The sequence below is a fragment of the Schistosoma mansoni genome (assembly GCF_000237925.1).
Source record: "Schistosoma mansoni, WGS project CABG00000000 data, supercontig 0150, strain Puerto Rico, whole genome shotgun sequence".
In the NCBI taxonomy this organism is placed as follows: Eukaryota; Metazoa; Platyhelminthes; class Trematoda; order Strigeidida; family Schistosomatidae; genus Schistosoma; species Schistosoma mansoni.
The window spans coordinates 242,869-269,387 of NW_017386047.1; the positions used below are offsets into that span (position 1 = coordinate 242,869).

General features: G+C 35.7%; 2 protein-coding genes across 2 annotated transcripts; both read right to left on the reverse strand.

The window, feature by feature from the left end:
* Positions 1-4,437: 4,437 nt before the first annotated feature.
* Smp_150920 (synaptotagmin, putative) lies at positions 4,438-22,152 on the reverse strand (the record flags this gene model as incomplete). Its single annotated transcript, XM_018798775.1, has 8 exons — positions 4,438-4,672; positions 5,822-5,955; positions 10,343-10,460; positions 12,042-12,215; positions 15,336-15,503; positions 18,703-18,822; positions 21,363-21,559; positions 22,101-22,152. 8 exons carry the CDS (start codon positions 22,150-22,152, stop codon positions 4,487-4,489), a joined length of 1,149 nt encoding a protein of 382 aa, XP_018646655.1. The 3' UTR covers positions 4,438-4,486.
* A 3,664-nt stretch (positions 22,153-25,816) lies between these two features.
* On the reverse strand, positions 25,817-26,194 carry Smp_192610 (hypothetical protein; the record flags this gene model as incomplete). The annotated part of the gene is made up of 1 exon (XM_018798786.1): positions 25,817-26,194. One exon carries the CDS (start codon positions 26,192-26,194, stop codon positions 25,817-25,819), a length of 378 nt encoding a protein of 125 aa, XP_018646656.1.
* Positions 26,195-26,519: the final 325 nt, after the last annotated feature.

Genomic DNA, 26,519 nt, shown 5'->3' on the forward strand with positions numbered 1-26,519 from the left:
AACTCTTTAGCGGGATTGGATAACTATGATACATCAGTCAATATTGAATGATCAATGAATATTAATGTTCTAGTTCCGTGGTATTTTAGTCGCCACAGAATAGTGCAGCGATTAACGTCACAGACTACGGAAGTAGGTTATGTAGGCTTGCATTCCATGGACATCCCACTGTGTTTAATAACTTGAATGTTTGTGTGATCACACATACATAGGAAGGAGAAATCGTGATCTCAAAATTAGGGTGTTTGAACATGTACCAAATTGGTGGCAAAACAAATTCAATCCAACGACCCAATAAGAGTAGAGGATAAACATCCATCATCCTCTGTTGCCAAATATATAATCGAAACATGCCATAGGATTGATCGTAACTCCGTTATTGTGTTCTTGTTCAAAAGTGTTAAAGGGCATATACTAAGGTTTATTTGAAGCCTTGGCCGTACGAAAATTCAAACCCCCTTTTCCGTGTAGAAAAACAGTTTGTTCTCATCTTTAACCTACCCTGGTAATATTGGTTTATCATCCAGAGTGACGAGGCATCAAATTGTTTTCACATTATTTTGATTATTATGCTTGCCTCATCTTACCCCCAATTTCCAATCTAGTTGACTTTATATTTTGCTATATATATGTTCTTAACAAGTATGTGTATGGTCAGATTGTTCGAAATGTATTGTGCCAATATACTTCTACTTGAAGTTTGTGCTGATGATGTCGTTCAGAAGAATGATGAAAGCTCCACTGCTAAACCATCCAGCTCAGATAACCAAACTCTGTGAAAAGCTCTAATATATATCACATAATTCTGATAATCTTCGTCTTCTTATTACACTATTGAAATTTATCAAAAGAACTAATTGCTATAAATTCCTTCTTTAAACTAGACTATCAGAATTTATAGTAAGCAACGAACCAACGATTGATTCATACGCCATTTGTTCCCTCAAGACACTGGAGCCCATGTGCACCATTGATTTGGAATGAGGGTTTTCCAACTCCCCTAGGCGGACTTTCCGCGTTCACCAACCTGGTTAAGGCGCCGGACATTTGCTTTTCGTCCTCTCAACTTCGTAAACAACAGTGATGCTACGAGAAGGCGGTGAGTAAGACTTCCCTGGCAGAAGCTATATACGCGTGGCTATATGAGAGCATTTCGAGTGGAAGAACGGACTCGGCTGTACCAGGGTATCTGGGGGCCGTTGTTCATTTGTTCTTATAGTAAAGATTTGATAAATTTATTCTACTGAACTTTGTAATCTATTGTTTAATTAATTAATACTTGAATTATTGCGTGTTTGAATTTCTCTACTTATAGGCTTTATTACCATCCATAAACTGTTGTTACCTATTGTGAATTTATAAAGTCACTTTTGATTTATTATTATTTAATTCTCATTCATCTATGGTGTAGTGATGTTTATATTATATTTTCCTGTTTTCTCTTGCCTATAGTCATATAAGTAAACTATATTTTAATGAAAGGTGGTTAGTGGCTAGCAGTAGAATCCAGGATGCGCGTTTCGTCTTATTTGGGACTCGCCAGCTGAATGTACCTGCATCTGAGAGTTGATGTTCACTCTGGTACTCGAATCCAGTACTTTTCGCTTCAAGCGCCATCGCGTTATCCACTCGGCCACTGAGTCCTGATAGCCACTTGCTTTTGCAATGGGGTGACGTTTATATTCACTTATTGTTACTTGTTTGAATCTTTGCTTATAATGCTTATGAATTAAGGCTATATCGAGGCAATACACACAGTATGCACATACGGCCAATAAGAGGCTGACCAGTTGCAGTCCCAAACATCAATGGGAAGATTCAAACAAGTAACACTAAGTGAATTTATATTTTAATGAGTTTTTCATTATCAACTAAACTGTACTATATAAGTTAGCTTTGCTTTATTTGCTGTGTCCTGGTTATTAGGTAAACGAATATGAGAAACAACATCTTGAATTCATTGATTTTAGTGATTGATCTCGCATGTTACCTTACTGTAAATGTCAAAAAAAGTGGTTATGACATTAACTAAATGAAGGTTGTCGGTCCTATATAGGCAATCTATGCTGATAGATCAAAACTAGGACTAGATCATACAATTGCATATAAAGTCACAGACTGGTAACACGAGCTCTAATAGAGATCTACAATCTGGTTTTTTTTCTTTTGCTATGCATTATATATTATCCTAACTGCAAGAGTACATTTAACTTAAAGACCGTTGATTCATGTTGCACTGTTCTTATTACTGAATTTTCCATCATATATTACTTGATCATGTACAAATGGTGATTGCATATCTATGACGAGCTGTAGTTGTATAATTAGTGGTTTATAATAATAACGTGATAATAGAAGCCAAATCCGTGTGTTATAATTTCTAATTCATTGGTTATAGAAGATAGAAGGAGTTGAATAGACGAACGAACGTTAGTAAGTTCGAAATATGTTGGAAGAAACTCTTTTCATCAGTCTAATCCATCATGATTAGACTACAGAATCTGGTGAATAAATTCAGTGAACATACAAAAGTTTAATTCTCTCCTCCCTTTTCATTCCTTATCGAATTCAGTCGACTAAATTGAAATATATTCACTCAACTGAATGACATGAAATAGTAGCATAGAACATTATCTAATATGATATGATTGAATCTATTTTAGCTATATGTATTGAAGCAAATGTTTAATGATATTTTTACTGAACTTAAAGATCTGATTCACAAGACAGTAGAGCATCGTGAAGAGATTTTGATGTAAGTTTGTTCTCTGAGCTGAATAGTTTGGTCGTGGAGCTTTCATCGTTTTTCTGAACGACATCATCAGCACAAACTTCGGATAAAAGTGAAGTGTTTGAATTTCTCCTCATGTGATTCACAGCTTGTCCTGTGCACCTTGATGCTGATTGGTTCTTATTGACCTTAAATCTGTCATTGTTTATTTCTTTGTTTCGGTTGTATCTCCTATTGGTTTGATTTTTGTTCCTATATTTCTGCATAATTCAAATACTTCACTTCTACCCGAAGTTTATGCTGATGATGTCGTTCAGAAGGATAATGAAAGCTCCACGACCAAACCATCCAGCTCAGAGAACAAACCTACATCAAAATCACCCACCTCAGCTACAAATCTTCCCCACCATCGTGAAGAGATGCGATCCCATGGTAGCCGATGACCAACGATTGATTCATACGCCATTTTTTCCTTCAGGATATTGGAGCCCATGTACACCATTGGTTCGGAATCAGAGTTTTCCAACTCCCCAAGATAATTACTGACTATAGGATCATGATCAAAATTATACTGTACATAAATTTATTGTTATTTCCTTCAAGCTCGACACCTTCCTTAATGTACAAATGGTCTAAAGCCTACACTTTCTCACTAGATCCGTCGCTGCTACCTTGACGTGGTGGTCGGGCTTGCCTATCGTGATGAACCAATCGAGCTATACTGGCTGGAAGAATCGTTCCTCAAGGTCCTACCATGCCAGGCAGGTCGGTTGAAGAGCGGTAAGACTAAAAGCAGCAAACCCAAGGTCCGAAGTCGTATTGCTGACTGTACAGAGGTGTGACAGCAGTAAGGTGTTTCCTTCAGACAACCAGCATAACAGCGATGCTGCCTTCCCACAAGGAGGGATGGGTCTAGAAAAGGTAGACCCTAAAAATGCACACCTCGCCTTATCCCAAGGATATCCGTCTACGGCGGTAAGGTCCCAACAAGTACGGAGCTAACACGAAAATTTCCCACAAAAAGGTCGTGTGTGACCGACCTCAAGCGGTTGTCCCTTGGGCACTGTGGTCACGCTCTCAGGTCATTAAGACCACTTCTAACCCAATTTCCTTTTCAGGTACCTCTAGAAGAACCCTTCCACTCAAGACCACCTAAGAGATCCTTGTACTATTCAACAATTTTTCAATGAAATCATCTATAAATTCTTCATAAATATATTCACATATACAATAATTAATGAAAAGAAGCTTAATTATATAAACATAAATACATCAAAAGAATAACTAGACCAAAAATCAATCCAAATAAAGCTATATATATAAGGATATGATATGAAGTGATATCAATGTGTATAGTGATCAAGATGGTAGAGATGATTGTTCGACCTGGTTGCTTAGGTCATGAAGCTTTCCTTGTGTTTTAATGAATCACTTCATTTCAATTTGAAGTTTATGTTGTTGATGTCACACAGAGGAACGAAGAAAGCTCCATGATCAAACTATCCAGTTTAGATAATAAAGTTCCAAGAATGGAATAAATGAACATAGTACACCTTGTATAAGCAAATATATACGAGTATATATGTATATTATTTTTGTTTTCTTAAATAGATTGACGGTTCAATTCAAATGAATGTAAGCAAGCAATGTGTACGATAAACATCCAATGTACATAAAGGCTATACGGTGATATAATATAACATAAATCTAAATAAATAATTGAATGGTTTTCTTGGCTGATTTTAAAAAGTGGATTTAATTTTTTTCTGGCATATCTTGTAATGTATGCCATTGTGCTATAGGACGTCTTGGATTAGCTAACATATCAGACCAATGACGAAGTGCTGCTCCTGTTGCATTACAACCTAATACAACACGACCTATTGGTTCAGATGTTCCAATACGATCATAATCAACAACAGTAACAATTAAATTGACTTTCTGAAAAAAGGAAAAAAAAAGCAAAAGTAATTAAACAGTTTGGATTGGAGAATGCTGGTCGGTGGCCTATGCTCCATTGGGAGTAACAGGCGTAAGTAAGTAAGTAAGTAATTAAACAGTTGAAGTGATATTATTATATTTTAAAACGTATTAAAACCTAGACATTTAATAGGCCTATTATGTACTTGTGGTTATATATTGTTTGAAGATTAAACGGTTGGTGAGATTATAAACAAGAAACCCTATTGTGATACATCAAGGAGTCATCTTACTTACGTCTGTTAACCCTCGTGGAGGAGCATAGGCCGCTAGTTAGCGTTTTTTTAGCGAGTTAGTTTTTCTACGGGATGGGGTCGCTAACCCCATGCCCAACCTTCCTCCTTTACCCGGGCTTGGGACCGGCAGTAACTCTAGAAGAGCTGCAGGCGGAGTTTCAATCAGTCATCACCAACTACTAATGCACTTTTATTTAAACATATCAACATTGGGTCAAAGAAGTACCAAATATATATGCGCCATACAAAGCATTCGCTTTCTGTGAGGGCTGTACTACTGTCCCAGGTGCCCAAATCGAAACAGGTGGTTTTCTTAAGAGGCCACTCTTCAAGGACCGTAATACCAATGCATAAAGGGAACTAAAAACAGAAGCCGTGTGAATCGAGGAAATTATAAATAAAATCTTCAAAGGATGCCGAAACAAATTATGTAATTGGGTTGTTTGTGGAGATTTTTAGTAATTTTTATATATACTTGAAATCATGAATCATGCTCACTAGTGACTGGCTCCTTGAGGTATTTCCTGGAGTTCTAGTGAGAAGTAGTAACCAGTGAAGTTCAACCAGGTTTGTTGAGAGATATTAACTCACTGAAGACATTGGTGAAATGGTTGCTCAAACTTCGTGGATTGGTTGAAGTTAGACATCAACGCCGTTGGTCTATTGGCTAAGCGCTCGCGCACGAGACTGGTTGATCTTGGGTTCGAATCTTGCGAGGTGGGATCGTGTATGCGTACTGCTGAGGAGGAGTCCCACAATAGGACGAAATGGCCTTGCAGTGCTTCCAGGTTTTACATCGTGCTCTGGCTTAAATCTATTCATGAATTCAACTATTAAATTAAACTACTGCCGAAAATACAAATTAATAACTTACTTGTATTTGATCAAATGGTACATCGAATGCAAATGATTCATTATAATAAGGATTTAATGTATATTTTTTAATTGTTGTCTTTTTCTTTTTAATACGTTTACCATTAAACATTAATGAAAGTTTTACATATGGATCTAAAAAAAGAGAAGAAAGGTAATGAAAGAAAACACTTCAGTGATTATCATGATCATAGACATTTCTCAAAAATCTTTATATTGTCGTTCAGTATCTTGGATAAATAGAACTATTTTCATAGCTGAAATCATAAGTAAATTGAAACCAGACCACCATGGTAAACCTGGAAGCACTGGATGGTCGCTTCGTCGTATTATTGGACTCCTCAGAAGTGCGCATTCACGACCCCTCACTCGTGAGATTCGAACCCAGGACCTACCAGTCTCGAGCCAGAGCCCTTAGCTGATAGACCACTGAGCTGGCATCCAATGGTGTTAATGTCTGACTTCAACTAATCCACGAAATTGAGCAACCGTTCACCAATTGTCTTCAGTGAGTTGATATCTCTAAGACAGACGTGGTTGAACTCCACTGGTCACTGCTTCCCATTTGAACTCAAGGAAACATTCCTCACAGTCAGTCACTAGTGAGCATATGATTATAGATCAGTAGGGGTTTTGTGAATATTTCAGTATTTTCATAGTTGAAATCATGAGTCAATAGAAGCTAGACCACCATGGAAAACCTGGAAGCACTGGACTGACGTTTCGTCCTATTATGGGACTCCTCAGCAGTGTGCATCCACTATGTCGTCTGAATACTTCAGCCTGATAGATGAATCTTTTGGTAGGAGTTTTATCTTTGTAAAGTGATCTCTCAAAAAGAAACGTTTAAAACAAAAACTTAAAAAAATTATTGAATTCAGACAACGACTGATGCTAGAACCCTGAAATCAAACACACAAGGCGGATACATTAGAAAAATGGGTTTCTTTGAAGGATAATTTTGATATGCTTTGTAGTGTCCGAATTCTGATTCGGATACACCTCATAACTGACTACTTGAGCAAGAAACGTATAGTGGGCTACCGAATGAAGTAAACAAATACGCATTCATATATATACCAGTCTAGACTAAGGAAATTGACCCGAATGAAGTGAAATTAACCTTCCAATTGCCATCAATTGACCTTTTTCTACTTCAAGTTGGCTCTCCACGTCAAATTTAATTACAGAAAGTAATACAACAGGACAAAGAATGTCAAAGTATAAATCATGGGATTATTAAACGAAAGATTATTAGTAGACTATTGGATTGTGATACTCTTATATTCTCCTATTTCTAAGCATTATCACAAGGGGGTTTTGTGGAGATTTTAGTAGTTTTATATGGGTAAGATCATGAGTCAATTGAAGCTAGACCACCATGGAAGCACTGGACGGCCGTTTCGTCTTATTGTGGGACTCCTCAGCAGTGAGCATCCACGATCCCACCTCGTGGGATTCGAACCCAGGAACTACTAGTCTCGCGCCAGAGCACTTGACCGATAGTTTGATCCATAAATTGTTGTCATACGTAATATTATTCCTGATTTATTATCAGCTAACTATTTTTCAATTACTTTGGTGTTGCATCACATGTGACTGAGCTCTATGTACATTGTAATTCCTTGACTGTATTACTATGTCGTCTGATATTTCAAGTACATTTCATTGTCAGTTTCAAGTCATGACTGAATTGAGTACAGCAGAGATCTGATCCCATCTTCACTTTATTGTCCACTTTGTTAAAAGAAACTTAAGGATCAATGTATTTGAATTGTTTTTCATTGATTAAGGTATCAACATGCTCACTTGTGACTGACTTCAAGAGATATTTCCTGAAGTTCTAGTAGGAAGCAGAGACCAGTGGAGTTCAACCACGTCTGTTGTACAGATATCAACTCAATGAAGACAATTGGTGAACGATTGCTCAGATTGGTTGAAGTTAAACACTAACACTGTTGGATGCCGGCTCAGTGGTCTATCGGTTAAGTGCTGTGGCTTGAGACTGGTAGGTCCTGGTTTCGGATCTCCTGAGGTGGGATCGTGGATGCGCACTGCTGAGGAGTCCCATAATAGAACGAAACGGTCGTCCAGTGCTTCCAGGTTTTCCATGGTGGTCTAGCTTCAATCGACTCATGATTTCATTTATGAAAAAAGGAAGTTACCAATCTTTCTTGCAATATAGGTGAAGTAGTATATAATAAAACTAGAGAAAGACAGAGATCACACAACTACTTTCTTATCATGAAGACTCGATCATACGGGACCTAATACAACTCAAGAAGGTATTCTATTTTTCACCAACGTTACAGAGAGTGTGTTTATAAATTTAATATGGGATTTCGATAGACGCCTTAAAACAACGTTAATATTCGTAACTACTTTGGTGCTTCAGCGATTGTTGTAACCTTCCTTGAATTCTTTAAAAAACTGGAAGAAAAACCGAAGACACTTCGTTCAATCAGCCTTCAACAGTAATTTTTGCATAGAATTATAGAAAAACGATGGATAATCTATTGCACTCTGAATGGATAGTTACTGATTTCGTTACTAACTTTACAACGTTTCCACAAACTTACAAAAAACTAAGATGGATCAACTGGGTCATTTTTTCACACCGAAATCAACCTTGAGAGTGAAACACATTCATCTTTTGTCGTCAACTTTAGGGTTCATTCTTTAGATGTACCAGATATGACATCTGTAAAATCTATTTTGGTCAACTTATAGGTTTATTCATTTAATTTTTCATGAATATTGATTAGGATTGTAAGCAAAGATGGATAGTGACTAATAGTGGAATTCAGTTTGACGCGCGTTTCGTCCTATTTGGGACTCGTCAGCTGGATGTACCTGCATCTCAGAGTTGATTGTTTACATTTCAACTAATGATTTAGACTAATAGTAGGCATCTTTTAACAGCCTCAAATGATATGAATGACCATCTCTTGTTTGGATTAAATTTGTGGATGAACAAACATTATTCTCCGGTTGATTGTTATCTAGTTATCAATATATAATTTTGTCAAAATAACATTGAATGATCTAAATTATTGTAGTGTAGCATGACGAAAACATAAATTTACAATTAACGTTCATAGATTGCTAAGGTGACTCCAGGTTTTACACCCTTCAGTGAATAAATCTTGGTTCTTTTGAGAAAGGATGGACGCGAAAACCTTTTCCTACTTCATATTTCCACAATAAATTTCAATGTTATCTGATTGGCTTGTTACACCCTTAGTTTACCAATTTGACAAAGGTTCCAGAATCACTTTTGATCTCTGTATACATAGAAACATTCGGCTTCTTGAATAACAAATTTGTTCTTAAGTTTCTCACCTCTTTCTGTTTTCCGTCATCTTGACGAGTAATGTTAATGCGTTGTATCAGTCATCCGGTCTGTCGAGTACACATTAGATCCTGTTGATATTTTTATTCGGAAATTATCATAAATCAGCCAGTTATGATGAAAAAAATAATCAATTACTTTCTAAACGTAGAATTTCTGTAATTTAAACTACATTGATGTGTAGTTTGCAATAAATTGTGGCCAATGAAGTTCAGCTGTTAAACATTCTCGCAACAGTTCGAGACCCACGTTCCAGATCGTGGATGCTCATTTCCAAAGAGCTCCATACTAGGAGGAAATGGTCGTCCATTGCTAACAGGTTTTTAAATGGTAGTCTAGCTTAGATTGACTGATGAATTTAACTATTCTAAACTACTACTAGCCCCCAAATGCCCTGGTACGGCCGAGAGTGGGGAGAGTCTACTCTCCCTCTCGAAATGCTCTCACATGGCCAGCGAATATATAGCCTCTGCCAGGGAAGTCCTACTCACCGCCTTCTCGTAGCATCACTGTTGTTTACGAAAGTGAGAGGACGAAAAGCGGATGTCCGGCGCCTTAACCGGGTTGGTGGACACGGAGGGTCCACCTAGGGGAGTTGGAAAACCCTGATTCCAAACCAATGGTGCACATGGGCTCCAGTATCCTGATGGAACGAATGGCGGACGAACCTGTCATTGGTCAACGGCTACCATGGGACTGCATCTCCTCACGATGCTCCACTGCCTTGTGGATCAGACCTTTAGGTCAAAGGCTCGGGGTGTGGCCCCCTAAGAAAACCACCTGCTTCGGTTTGGGCACCCGGGCAGTATCACAGCCCACACACACAAATAGTGTGGCGCATATGTACCTGGTGCCCTTTTGTACCAATATATATGTGTTTTAATAAATAAATAAATAAATCCACAAATCTCCATTTTGATAATAAACTGTTACTTTACTTAAGCCTGATACCCCTCTTCGAGAAGCATAGGCCGCTCACCAGCATTCTCCATCCAACTCTGTCCTGAGCCTTCCTTTCCAGTTCTGTACTATACACCACTGATAAAATCCGTATTCCGATTCTGGGATAATGATTACTTATGATTACATTAACTATGAGCATTATGTATAGTATCATTCGAAAACATTCATATATACTACTTATAACAACCATTTCATTTAATAAACTACCTGAAAGTCCACCGACATCCATTTTTTTCAAATTTTTTGCTTCTAATATATTCACATTTAATCGACCAGATGTTGGAACATAACGTAATGAAAAGCAAATATCACCTAAACGATTTTCCTTTCAAAATAAGAAAATGCAAAAAAAAACTGAAGTTAAACATTTATCATAACACGTTGTGAAGTGTGATTTCAAAGTTTTTTTTATTATTTTCATATCACTAGAGGAATTCAATGCGAACGTCAAGACCGTCCTATTGTACGAAGCTGAAACGTGGAGAACTACTACATCCATCGTCAAGAATGTACAAGTATTTATAAACAGTTGTCTACTCAAAAAACAACATTCACTGGCCGGATACTATCAGCAACAGCGTTTTATGGAAGACAAACCAGCTTCTCGTTGAAGAGGTAAATAGGAAAAGACATTGGAAGTGGATAGGACATACATTAAAGAAATCACCAGTGTGCATCACGAGGTAATCCCTAACTTAGAATGGTAACGGAAAGCGGAAAAGAGCAAGGCCAAGGAACACATTACGCCGAGAAATAGAAGAAGATAAGAAAACGATGAATGACAACTTGAAAGAACTAGAAAGGATTGCCCAGGACAGAGTTGGATGAAGAATGCTGGTAGGCGGCCTATGCTCCTCCACGAGGAGAAACAGGCTTAAGTAAGTAAGTAAGTAAGAGGAAGTCTTCCGATTATTCGACCGAAAACAATTGTTTAAGTATAGTTATCGAGATGTACATGAAAATGATGCTTCTTTGTTACACATGACATGTCTCAAAATCGTTCGCAATGGTGAAGGTGCATCCACTGTTTGTGTTCTTTCAAGTTCTAATCTTCTGAATTCTTCATGTCTCTATCTTTTTTCTCTTTCCAAATTTATTTCATTGGATTATACTCCTTCAATAACATCTTCAAACCCTAGTCTTTCTGATTACTGCTTATACTCTTACTACTTCTATCATTATGAGATTTGAACCGACAACTGGATCTGTGTGCTAATATGGTATGACAACTCGAACTGATGTACGTACGTATGAAGTTCTACGTTGTGACTGACTGACTCTTTGTCACATAAGGTTACAATTGAAAGAGATTACTCAGGGTTATTTAATTCATGACTGATGTTTGTTCACAAATTAGCAAAGTTTACCACGAAGCAATCTGTGTGTATGAATCAATCAATCAACGTGGTCAATATATACAAAATACTGAACAATTAGTAACTTGTGGATAAATGTAGTGCTTAGTATTGACGAATAATTTCTAACAGAGAGATGACGAATATTATACTGATCTGTTTACTTATACATCTTATTATATCTCATAGATTGAACTGTAATATGATCTACAATCTAGCGTACTTACGATGTTCTAATATTAGATGGTTGGAGTTAGTCAAAAGTATAAGCTAGACATAGATTTCGAGTTAGTTAGTGTACATAGCTAAGCCAAACCATCTCGTTTTGCTGTTCCAACACAAATATAGGTAAAGACATTTGGAATACCATTGGAGCATTCATAAAACCAACCGAAACAATCTGACATTCTCATGTATGAATTTTGTATTTCATCGAAGTAATTAGTTAGAACAAGTACATATAAGATCACTATTATGTTAAAAATTTACTCTGAAGAGTCCAAATTAATTTTTACTTTTGAAAAAAAGCTGGTATCATCACTTAAACTCACCTTTTCACCTTCCCTTTCTGGAGGACTTAGTTCACGCCATTCTTCAATTACATTACATAAATCTACGGTACTTAATGGTACTTTGATTTGTCCAATTTGATCATGTTTAGAAAATCGATCAAAGTCGTAAACAGTAAATGAAATAGTTTTAGAACTGATTTCAGCATAGGGAATCTATGAAAGAAGCAAAGAAAAACAACTTAATGGTTTAAGTTTATCTAATCAGGCTTGAATGTATGAAAAATCATCTGGACAATGGTTGCTCTGGTTGTTAGAAGGTGTATCGGCCTCATGACTTCCGAAGGAACTCGGCTTTCATCATGAGACGACATAATTATTCCTTCAATTCTCAGGGCAGACTTTAAATGGTTTGAATAATTGTTTCTGGTCAGCGTTTTCTTAGAGAGTTGGCTTTCTACAGGATGGGATCGCTAACCGCATACCCAACCCCCCTCGTTTACCCCGGCTTGGGAACGGCAGTAGCCCCCGGAGGAGCTACAGGCGGAGTTTGGACAGTGGTAACTGAGAGCATTTTACTGAAGGAAGTTGATCATGGGTCCATTGGTTATTTCAGGACACATTTGTTTGTAAATTTTAACTCGGTTTGGCAGTTAAACATTTTTATTCATTCCAGTCTTCTGAGTTTGGTATACCATAGAAGGCATATTTTGCAACCAAATTGAATCTCAGGTAAGCACTTATCACTAGTACAACAGTGATTATGAGATGATTACTCTAACTACTACGATAGATGATATGAGTTCGAGTATGTATCATAGTATAATTTGTTTAATTATGAAACCATCGCAATGCTGGTGAATTTATCCACTATGAAGTTAGGATAAAATGATTGGTTTTGACAACATATTAAACTTTTACACATGTTGCAATTTCGAGGCTTGCTTCGGTATTCTATCAGACAGAATGTTGAATGAACCATCCTACTATTCAACAGACATCCCGTCAATCCATTTTGATAACCTTAATTGTAACTAGTAATCTTGCCAAGTTTTATTATTTTTATGTGTCTTATCATACCCGTTAACTGTTTTGTTGATCTCTGACTATATGACTGTTTGAAATTTGCCTTACTTACTAAAATATGCCTGCTATCAACCGCGGAGAAGCATAGGCCTCCCACAAGCACTCTCCATCCAACCCTGTCCTGGGCAATCCTTTAAGTTGCTATTCATCATTTCCATATCTGCTTCCATTCCCTGGCACGGTGCGTTCTTCGGCCTTCCGCTTTTCAGCATCTCTTTAGGACTCTAGGTTAGAACATGCTTATAGATGAGATGAAGTTTGGTGATGCACTTAATGTGTGTCCTATCCACTTCCAACGTCTTTTCCTAATTTCCTCTTCAGATGGGAGTTGGTTTATCTTCTTCCACAGCACGTTGTGGCTGATGGTATCCGACCAACAGATATTGAGTATCATGCGTAGACAATTGTTTATAAACACCAATACAATTTGTGATGATGATGGTGGTAGTTCTCCACGTTTCAGCTCTGTACAATGTAACTCACTGTCTTGACGTTCGTATTGAAGAATCCAACTTTCATATTGCATGACGGTTGTTTTGAGTTCCTTATATTCTCCAATTATACGAATGTGGCCGTTGCTTCGCCAATCCACACCTCCGCGTCAACATCAGATCCTCCACGTTCATCGACGATGATACCCAGATACGTGAAAGTTTTCACATCTTTCATAGCTTCCTCATCAAGTGTGATTAGGTCGGTGTTCCCCGTATTGTATTTGAATGTCTTGCTTTTCTCTTGTGTATGTTGAGGCTTACTGACGAAGAGGCTGCTACTACACTAGTCATCTTCATCTGCATTTTTCTTGTGCATAGGATGGAAGAACCAGGTCATGTGCGATGACCAAATCATTTAATTGATTCCGAGCTGTCCGTTGTATTGCATGCTTTCCCTTAAATGTCGATGGTCTTCATAATCCAGTCGACCGTCAGACAAAAGAGGGAGTAAAAGAGTGCGCAGCGTTGTCTGAATACGGTCTTCACTTGAAATACTTGACATTCACCCAGTGGATAGATAATCTGAATCTATGTTCATCTGATGCATGTTTATAAATTGATTAAAGTACCACGCTTCTTGAAATTCTCCGAACCACAGTTATGGTATTTTGCGAATCAATATTTCTGCCTGTAGTTTTCACCATCGATTGATATTGTTGACAATAAATTGTTTATATTCACTGCTAACCAACGTTTGTGTATTTGTAATCAAGAATGTGTCCATCCTGTTCCTCTGGATACCTCTTCAAGTTTTCATAAATTGTTTTGTATTTATTCGCTATTGTGTATTTTCGTTTGCAAAATCTGGTATAAGATGGTTATTCTGGCTTTTGAGCAATGCTGCTTCCAAATTGTTGTAAAATTCAGGTGGTGTGTTCTTGATCATATTTCATATGATCAAGAAAGACCTGGTTTCAGCCTGTTGATTTGATGACGGTTTGCCTATTTTCTACAAGCCTTTACGATAAATTTGTGCCAGTAGACATTCTTACACAGAACGGACATAAGATAAGTAACTCCAACCTTTTGCGTATTGAGAATGGTACAATGAGTTTTCGTTTAAGTGTAGAGAATCCACAAAATCCTCACCTTATGAACTGTCTGATTTACTGCTCTTGTAACTTAATATGTCTTCAGAGTGGTCAACCTTTCACTATACTTGGATTTACACCCTCCTTCCCGAATAAACCATTCTTCTACCATATGTTTGATATTATCAGGGATATCGTTGTGCAATTAATCAGCATTTCTGAGTTCATCTCACTTGAGAATAATGATTGCATCAAACATATGATGTATTTGTTGTTACAACTGAATAAAATAATGTTTGCAAGAGTTTGTATCACTCCATTGTTGTTAAAGGCTGCAGTTGATCAGTCCCTGCTAACATCTGTAAATTCTATACGTTCGCCTGCATATTGTGAGTTTGAACAAGTCTAAACTCATTAGCTCAGTATATATTAGTCTGACATTCGAAAAGGGAAGGCTCAGTGTAGCCATCAGTCTTAGGATACAATTGGGCCCAGCGAAGGAATCTCGAATATGAAGAAACCAACTTTCCTCCATTCTGATAACAGTCACTTTACAACCCAATACATTTGATGTTTAAGACTTATATGTATGTATAAACTGAAAACCTGAACAAAGCACTTGAGCTAGTTAAACGTAAGTTAATCAATAATTCTGATCAACATTTCAATTCATATGTAAATTGAATCTTGTAGTTGGATTCAAATAAATGGTTTTAATTACTTACCTTAAAAACAAATGTTTCATTAAATACAGGATTTAAAATTTTCCGATGTACTTTCGTTTCATATTTTTTCTTTTTATCCGGTAATAGAGTAACTTTTACATAGGGATCAGAAGTACCACACATATCCATAGCCGGTAAATCATTTGCTTGAATGACACCAACTGTTAACTGAATAATATAAAACACATTGAGTTATGGTAAAATGTTAATTTGAATTTATTGATTGAATTCGTGAGTCGATTAAAGCTAGACAACCATTCAAAAACCTGATAGCAATAGACAACCGTTTCCTCCTAGTATGGAACTTCTCGACAGTATGCGTTCACGATCCCGCGCATGGGCTTAGGATCTAGAATCTTAGGTCTTGCAAGTTTTCGCTTAGTCTATAAACCACTAAGTCCGTATCTAACGGTGCTGATGTCTAACTTCAACCAATATACGATACTGCGTGACAGCTCACCGTTGTTGTTAGTGAATAACTGTCTCAAAATAGACACGGTTTACTCTACTGGTCATGTCTACACACTAGGACTCTTGAAAGCACATCTTGAAGCCAGCCACCAGTGAGCACATGATAATTATTGTCAGAATGAAGGTTTGTTGAGATTGTAGTAATTCTGCCAATAACTTGAATTGTAAAAGATATAGAAATCAGCTCGAACATGTTTAAAATTTTATACAAAAATGAATAATTAATTGATTCAGTCATGTGTTTTTGACCGACGCGTGAGTCTGGACCTATATGAACACATTGGTTCTTTTGAAATTCTCTTCATGTTCAATAAGTGTATTATAATCAGCACTTTTTCCAATCATTTTTATGTTTATTTAGTGAATGAGTAATAAATGAAACAGTGGTATTATCATTTAATATTTTACTTTAATCCTATGGAGTTCTCCGTCACCCTGTAGTGTCGGTTGCTACGGTAAGCCAAGTTGGCTCATTCTGGCTTTTGGACAAGACACTTATTTATTTATCCTGTATCACATTTTGACCAGTTTAGTTATTCGCTTATCAATTTTGACTGCTTTCATGTTAGTCTATGTGTATGCACTTCTTATATTATTCATCACATGAATGTAACGTATCCATGTTTGGCTAAAATATTGATTAACTCTTGAGTAAAAGGAGTCGGATAACATGCCTTCACAATAGCACGTCATTTTTATTTGCTCTTTTCTCTTCGCTACCTTCGCTTCGTTCCTCTGATTGTCTGTCCAGAACAATAAGTATAAAAAATATACGTAATAAAACTCTGTTGTTGTATTTAACTTATTTGATCCCGTTATTAACTAGCACAAGTCAGCTGGATAATTATATTCGAGGATTGACGACTTATGTATTTGTACAGGAATCATTTAATAACGATCATTGAGTCAGGTTTTGGGCCACTAAAACCTTTTGGCCAAGCTATTTGTGACACGAATGGTGAAAAATACAAACATTACGGGTACTAAAAATTGAAATAAAGTCCCGCTACTTTTTTCTACCCTGTTCTAATTTAACAGATGAACCAAAAGTGTCTTTAAATGCTGTAAGAAACCGATTTTTCTTCCCACACAACAGATATCTCTTAACATGTTTGTAAACAATTTTGTAAAAACACTCCTTTTTATCTTTAGAAAGATAAGTGTGTTTCAGTTGCTTGATAATATATTGAATGGTGAGACAATGTTTTATGTCAGATTTCTGAGAGACTCTATAGTGGAATGTCCACCAACTAACTAGGACTAGTTGAAGAATGTATATCAGTTTGAAGAGCAGATGATGATAATGGTGAGGAATGAGATTGCAGGTAAAATGCTGAACAGCTTTTTAGCGAAATCGATGAAAAGATTTAGCGCCAAATACTAGACCTGTCATCACATATATGTCGGTAATATTTTATCTCACCAAAAAAGCAATAAAAGAACAAAAAAAGAATTATCCATCTCAAATTAAACATGATTTACAGTAGCAATATGCTTTGACAACACATTGAAAGAAGTTTCTAAAAGTCTGACCTTTCAACTCTTCGAATAATTCATGTGTTTCTCCAAAAAACAGACTGATCTTATTTAATAATTATTATTATTTTTGTTCAGCATTTTAATTTTGTGATGCAATAAAGAATTCCTAGCACAAAGTATTTCAAAAGTTTCCGGTTTCTACTTGTTAGTCAATCTTGACGAAAATTATTGAGTAGTCGCCAGCTAGAAGTTAGCAGTCCACGAATCGACATGTGAAATATGTACATTACTTCCTCTGAATCTTGTCAGTAACAACGACGTTCCTGATTAGGCTTTTTTTGTAACTTAATTAGCGAAAGATTGTACACTTTTCATAAGCGCACCTTAATAGGTTGTGCGTTTAGTGAGCATTGATGTGTTAAAACAAGCAAAAACAAAAGACTTGTTGAGATAATTAAAAAGCAAAACCAAAAAATCCTGATGTTTAAGCAGGCTCCATGTGTAATTTAGGTTCATATATGAATTACAATACATGAATTATATTCGACTTATTTTTCAACATAATTAATTGATCATCATTATGGCTGCCAACCTAAAAACGCCCAATACATTCTTTATAATGCACTACCTAAAAACATTTCTGACCGTTTTGTTTACTTCAATAGACGATGATGATGAAATACATTTCACTTATTTCATACATGTTCTCTTGACTGTTCTTGTTAGCGTGAACAGAATATAAGAATGAGAATCCGAGAGTATTCCTAATGGTCGAATTCATGGGTCCATCTAAGGTACATCACCCCACAGTATAGGGATCCTCAGCAGTGCCTATCCACGATCGCAAACATGGGGCTCGAACCAAAGATCCTTCGTCTCGCGCTCGAGCGCTTAAGCTCCAATTCACTGAGCCGGCATTCAATGTTGCTAATGTTAAACTCAGATTAATCCACAAATACGAATGTATTTTGAGGCCTCATAATTTATATGAACGTTTATAATGTCAGACCTCAAGAGATCTGAAAAAAGAGAGGCACTTCAGCTAACTCAGTTTAATTAAGCCTGGCTGAAGATTTATAGTCAGAAAACAAACTAAGGGATAGATAATGAGTGACGTAATCGATGAATATATAGTCCTTCAAGATTAAAGGTGAAGAATCGACGAAGGCAAATATACGGAGATGTAACTAATAAGCTGAAAGATTAAAAAGACTTGTTTGTCCATAACTTGAAATAATTTTGGCGAGAGTGTATTATCGATTTCAACATACTCTTCATCACTTGTTTGAAATTCGTATGACTTTTTCTTCAACTTTCATAAGAATGTCATAGATTCCGTGTTCATTGCTTGAACTATGCATGCGTATGTGCATATATACTCGATCGAAATTACATGAACACAAAGTTTAATTCTAACCTCAGCTTTTTGAAAATCATAATCCAATGAAAATTGCAATTTTCCAAGATATTGTTTCTCTATTTCACCTGTTTGTTCCTGTTCATTCATTTCCATGTCAGATTTCAATGCAACGCTATCCTGGTTGTGAAATAAAGGAAATTTCAAAAATGCATTTCACTTTAATAAGAATTAAAAGAGTTGATGTAAGATAGATAATATTAGCAAGTGTATCAAAACAGTCAATTTTATATCTAGTTACTTGAAGTTTTCAGTCAACGAATCACCATCAAGGAAATCTACAAATGTAGATACGCCTCAGATGAGTGACTGATAACTGGAGATTACTGTTTAATTTCAGTTTTTGATAACTTTTACTAATATTATCATTGTATTTCTGTATTAACACCATTATTTTATTATTGGCATTCCTCAGATTTGATTTAAAAAAACCGCAGAACGCAAACCGTCTATCATAAATTTTCAGATATTATAAGCATTTCACATTTATGACCACTTAAAAAATGGAAGATATCACAATAATATTGAATAACTTTGATGAATCCAAATCAACTGCATTTTAAATTCCAACCTATTGTCGATATGTAGCGACTATCATCCAATATGGTGAACAAATGGTGAACTGCCTACTCTCGACCTCAATTTTATATTTAATTATAAATTCCTGTTGTTGACAACTCCTATAGTTCTGTAAATTCGTCTTAATTGGGACCTGTCTACTGGATGTACCTGCACCAGAATAAGAGACTGACCAACTTAGGTTTTAAATAGCAATGGCAAGATACAAGCAAATAACAAGAATAGAATTTAAACTTCACCCCAATGCACAAGCAGCTGGCCATCCGTACTCAGTAGGTAAGTGGTATACGCGATGAAGTTTGAAGTGAGCGTACTTGGCTCGAGTGTCGGAGTGAATATAAATTTTGAGATGCAAGAACACTTAGCTGACGACTTCTAAATACGACGAAACGCGCGTCGTCGATTCCAATACCAGCAACGATCCATCTTTTCTATGATTCTGTATTTATTATCAACTTTTGATGTAAATTTGAATTATTCTATTATAAATCTCCACAATAACTACGTCAAAAGACATCCAGACAGTACTTACAAATAGTTCATAAGTCACTTACAATTTGTGACCTTGATTTTCACGTTTTTGAGTGAACTATTCAAATTATTCACATATTATCGTGTTATATACTCAGTCAGTTACTATTCTGTGTTTCAAAATCCTCTCAGTAGAATATTTCGGGAAGTGTTAAAACGTTTTCAGTCATCATAATTTATAAAGGTGTAACTTCGAACGAATTGTAAGGCAGATATTCACTGTCAAACTTAATCATGAATAAGTGAGTAGAAATCCATATTTTGATGTTTACCAGTCATTGCAGTAAATTAATTCAGGATGAAAGATTACGATTCTTGCCATGTCTCACTTACATCTGAAGGGTAGTGATGCAATTTTTAATATAGAGTTTATTTGAATAATTTCTTAAGAAACTATAAAAGATAAAGGGATACAAATTTGTATACTTTATCCGAAGATTCCATCTAATTTTGTTGTTGGTGCAAAGCATGATTGATGAATGAATCTTTTATAACAATGTTTTGATAGAAAAGGAGTCTGTAAGCAAAAGAACTACTAGTGATGTCACGATTATATTATTCGATTGTCTATATCGATCAGTAAATTGATGAGACTATACGTATGATGGCATCATAAGGTTTTTTACTGCCATTTTTCTTATTATAAATAAACTCAAAATCACTGTTTAAGGCTACCAATGACTATTCATATACTTAGTGGATTATGATTTACATCAGCCATTTGACCACAGTGTTGCACATTCAAAATTGTTTACTTCCAAGAATGATCAGAGAAATAGGAAATTATCGGAACTTTAAGAAGTCACGCAGTTTACGTTTCATAGTACCTGTAGGTTTCATATTGAATAGCGTAGGTTTTGTTAGGTAAGATCATATCGACTCATAATTCTAAAGTGTTAGATACTTGTTTTTTAACTATATCTATCGCAAACTTATAGATTACTAGTATTTGTAGAAGTTCTTTCATCACTAATTACAACGCACATTTGTTTCATCACAGTTCTACCTACCCACAACATTTACCTATGAACAATAATTTGGCTTTCTAGATCAACAAGTTACTTTTTATTTAGATCCCATTCATAGACTTAACAGTTTTAAGAGTAAGAAACAGTCGTCAGTAACGAATTATGATGAGTTATATATGCTAACAAGTGACTTCAGTTGAAAATGCTTAGGGACAACCAAAAGCTGCTCGGTTGAACTCATAAATATGAGTAGTCTCAAACAGTGGTCAGAAGTGTTATTTTTAACGACTGTATAGTCACAAGCCGAAACAACTTTAAATGAAATAATATCACTGATTAATGACCTAGTTGTTGTAGTAGCTAAGCGTTCACATCCAAATCTGAAAGTCGAGGGTTTTAATCCTGGTATAATGGTAAGTGTCTACTGTCAAGGAATCTCTTACCGGGTCAAAACGGCTTTCAAATAATTTCTGCTTCTTATCGGTATCACAAACTTATATCAATCAGAGACGAATACAGTTCACAAATATATTCTTTAGTAATCATAAAAAAGGTTAGACACACAAGAAAAGTCAAACTTACTTGACTTTTTAATGCTTCTGATAAATGAGCTGCTGTTTTTAAGTCAGCTGCTAACTTTCCACCAGCTAGTGACATTTTCTTACCATCTTTTTTCGATCGACGTTTTTTTAGTAAACAGCGTTTACAAAACCAAATCAATAATAATAAGCCAAAAGTGACACCCAGTATAGAGAGACTGACAATACCACCATGAGATACTTGAAATTAGATAAAATATAAAATGAACAAGATTTAATAAAGAGAAAACATTAGAAGAACAATAAATGAATGAACAAATTTTGTAAAAAATCAATCGGAAGTTCCATGTAGTTAGTACCCGGACATGTCTCATGAATAAAATATAAGATCCATACTTAACAATCGTTGACATTGTAAATACATTTCATTGACAGAGTAGAAGCATTGTGTATATCAGTTAGTTTCAGGATGAGTATTTCATTTTATTTATACCTTGTCAGTTGAATATAACTATGTCTCAGTACTGATATTCACAGTGAGATTCAAACACAGTACTGTTCTTTTTGAACTTTGACAAGTTCTACACTGATCTACTCTATCTAAATCAAATTTTTACGTCGGATGAAAGCTCAAACACACAAAATTTCAGAATTCCTTTTTATTTTTCTAAAACAGTCTATGCTTTATATCATTTCTTGATAAATGTTATATTTATATTGCATTATTTAGGTCTATTAACATGATTGATGCAAACTTTGATTGGACTTTAATCCTGCACACCTGAAAGTTTGAAATTTCTTAACGACTGATAAAAGTATTCACATTTTCTCATTATCAAGATTGATGGGATCAATATCCCTGTAGCGATATAGATTTGTTGGATGAGTACCTACGCTTGTATATTGAATCACTTTTCGTTTTCGTTAGCTGGATGACAAATACATGTTGGATCAAGGTCATGATCAATAAAATGCCAACAAAATAAAATATCACACTGAAATCATGAACCAATAAACTTTAGGTCAATATTGAAAACCTGGAAGCACTAGGTGGCTTTTTCATCCTAGAATGGAACTCTCCAGCCTGGACCGGTGGAATTCAAACGTGCAGCATATGAGGCAGCTACTGACTGTATATCTTGGAAGATAGTTGCAGAATGTCTCGTATTATTTGAGGTTAAAAGCTAATATCTTTGAATGAAGGTGTTAGCGGGACATGAATTGGATTTAAGCCTGTTTCATGCACGATTGTGTCGGTGCACGTTGATTGGCCAAATCTTATCTAATCAGCACTAGTCGATACTTGTGGAAGACTCTAAAATTTTCTCATGTAAAAACTACAAATATACCAACGTATTTCTTATTGTTATTCAGAATATAATTTTTTTCCTGTTCAACCGTTTTCTGATTTGGTGGCTTGTCGAGTGAATGGGTTTTCAACTCTACTTAGCATTAGAAATAGCTGAACCTTAATAAGAGAAATCATAACAGAGTACTCACTGGTTTTAAGACTGAGAGTTTGCATGAGGGGCTGAGATTCTTAGGTTCGATTCCTGGTCGCAGGATCGTGGATGCGCTCTTCCAAGAAGTCCTATACTATGACGAATTGGTCATCTGTTCCTTCCAGGCTGTCAATGGTGGTCTAACATTAGTCTGTTCATCATTTCAATAAAATTCAACAACCTCCACAACCCTATAGTTTCATATATATTTGTTATATCAAGAAGACATTCAAATTATCTACATTTCAAGAGGGATATTATTTCTATCATTCTTGATTATCGGTACTGAGAAAATATTGTAGTGAACAAAACACGACTGGGGACAATCGAATGTTTTTAAGCACATCATTACAGACTATCTCACTCAATTCTGATAACCATACAGCAAACAGTCTCAATCTTCACTGTTCCTTCTGTAAATATCAGTTCATCTTCTCTAATTCCACTGTTCATGAATTTTCCTTCATTTCAGTTCTTTCCTTATCGATCTTCTGCCAAAATACATTCTATGTCTGATCATAACTATATACTACTTATATGGATTTATGTAGACCACTTATATGAATAGTTATGACATGCTAAACTGAAAATTATTAGGAATTCAAGTTACATTACGAACATCAACACCACGGAGTATATACGACAGTATGTAGTCATTGAATGAGTCCTGTAATAGAACAAAACACATACCTATATGTCACCTATTTTCACTCCTCTTTACTATCACCTATAAAGATATTCATATATAAATAATCAATAAATGAATGATTTTTTTTTCTCTCTCATCAACTAATGAGCTTAATTATTATTATTGTTATTGTTATTTATAAAGGAACTTTATTTCAGCCCAATTTTCATGCATCAACATAAGGATAGACACCATAAATCGTTTAATATAAGTACAAGAAAATAAATTTAAAAAAAAGGGAACAAATAAGTGAGAGTGAGAGTGAGAACAAGAGAGAGGGAATGGGAGAAAGCGAGAGAGGGAGAGGGAGAGAGAGAGAGGGAGAAAGTTAGAAAAATGAAAGACATTGCGCCATGAAATATGAACAAATGAGTTAGAGAACAAATAGGTTGTAGAAAAATGTTTCTTGTTTTTTTGTTTTGTTCACTGAGACAAATAAAAACAAAATTGGGCAGAAATTTTTAAAGGGTACAAATAAAAAAAAGGAAAGTAACAAAAAGAGTATTGAATGATTATTGAATATTGAATGAATGGATGATTATGGTAATGAATCTTGTATGATAGAATACTGGTACATAACTAATATTGAAGAGTTTAAGGCTAAGATAAGACATCTATTGTTTACTCTAGATTATACCAGTTCTTAAGGTTAACAATTTGTTAATTAATAAACAACTTTCAAGTATAAACTTAACACAATACGAGACATTGTGCAACTATCTTCCAAGATATACAGTCGGTAGCTGCCTCATATGCTGCATGTTTGAATTCCACCGGTCCAGGCTGGAGAGTTCCATTCTAGGATGAAAATGCCAGGTTTTTAATAGTGACCTAAAGTATTGGTTCATGATTTCAGTTTGATGTTTTATTTTGTTGGCATTTTATTGGTCATGACCTTGATCCAACATGTATTTGTCATCCAGCTAACAAAAACAAAGATGATTCATTTTATATTGTCAGCACAAAGGTATTCAATATACAAGCGTAGGTACTGATCCAACAAATCTGAGACTGCTATGTCCTGGGTTTGAATCTCATGAGTGCGGGATCGTGGATGTACACTTCTGTGGAGTCCCATTCAAAACCAGGACCTAGCAGTCTCACACCAGAGCAATTAACCGGTAGACCACTGAGTCGACATCCAACGTTGTCAATGTCTAATTTCAACTAATACACGATTTTGAGCAACCGTTTACCAATTGTCTTAAGTGAGTTGATATCAATACAACAGACTTGGTTGAACTCCCCATTACCAGGTGGTGGTCCGAATTCTATAGGCAAAAAATCAATTCTCTTAAGATTTTTGACCGTCAATAAACAAAAAACAAGTTTCAGGGTTATTCACAGACAATTTCCATCATGTAACATTAGATCTTAATAAATACGAGGTCAATTTAATTAGATTAGCAAACATCTAACAACATGATCTATCTAGATCGATCAGTAACATTAAGAATATTGTTTAGAACATTATACGAAACAAAATGTCAGGCTGAAATGAAATGTAATCGCTCAATGGTATCCTGTTCTCATTTATATTCTGTTATCAGGTAACCTGGGATTTATAAACAGTAAAATGAATTTTCATAGTTGAAATCATGAGTCAATTGATGCTAGACCACCATGGAAAACTTGGAAGCACTGGACTGACGTTTAGTCCTATTATGAGACTCCGCAGCAGTGCTCATCCACGACCTCGCCTCACGAGATTCGAGAATGGTTGGAGTTAGACATAAACACCATCGGATGCCGGCTCAGTGGTCTATCGGTTCAGGGATCTGGCTCGAGACTGGTACAGCCTGGGTTCGAATTCCGCGATTTTGGGATCGTGGATGCGCACTACTGAGGAGTCCCATAATAGGACGAAACGGTTGTCCAGTGCTTCCAGGTTTTCCATGGTTGTCTAGCTTCAATTGACTCATTATTTCAACTATGAAAATACTAAATTCTTCACAAAACCCCCTCTGTGTAAAGTGAATGTCAATTAAATCCACTCAAAACTATACTTCAGATCATATGCCAACTGCTACAACATTTCGACTCAGTAAAAATATACCAAACTAGATTACAGAAGGGTATTTGATTGACGTTTAAGTCCGAGGTTCAGTATAAAACGAAAGATCAAATGCAAGTTGATAGAAAATCTCAAAAGTAGACAAAAGATGTACCTAAGGTTAGTCCATGAAACAACAATAAAGTATACACATAATAAAACTTATAAAATGTTCAAAAATTAAACTTACATCCATTGTGTTCACTTTGTTCTGTTGAATGTCTTAATAATAATTGTTGATGTTTCAATGTAGCTTATCCACTATTTGTATGTGTTATATCAACTGGCGCTGAGAATGAACGATAAACATGTCGAGATTCACTATCTTCTATACGTGATATCTGAGGTGTTGATGATAATGGAGAGGATGATGATGACCATGAATCTATGTCAACTTTCGTTGTTTCCTTAGAGATTATATTGAAAGTAGGATATGGGGTGATTGTACTTAAATTCTCCTGATGATAAACTACTGTTGTATTATTTGAAGTTTCATTCATTATGGTTGTATTGTTTGTTATATTCATCCCTATTGTTGTTGTATTATTCATCCAAGTGTCATTTAACATAGATTCAATAGTTGAATTGATAAAATTAGTTGTACTGTTTTCAATATACTTCATCATCGGCATGTTTGATAGTGAATAGTCCACTATTCATTAAATGATTTCAATGATTCCTAGTTTGTTGAAAAGGTCGAAGATGATGAAAAGTCCTTGAATAATAAGAACTTGATGATAATGGATGGGAAAGAAACTTCTTCTTGATGGTTTTCTTTCTTATTTTGTATATCCTTCACGGTTTCAATATGTAGAAATTCCTTTTCTATTTTATAAAAACAAATAAAGAATCAGAAGAGATTTTGTGGATTAATTAGTATTTTCATAGTTGAAAGCGTGAGTCACTTGAAGCTAGACCACCATGGAAAACCTTGAAGCACTGGACGGCTACAGCGTA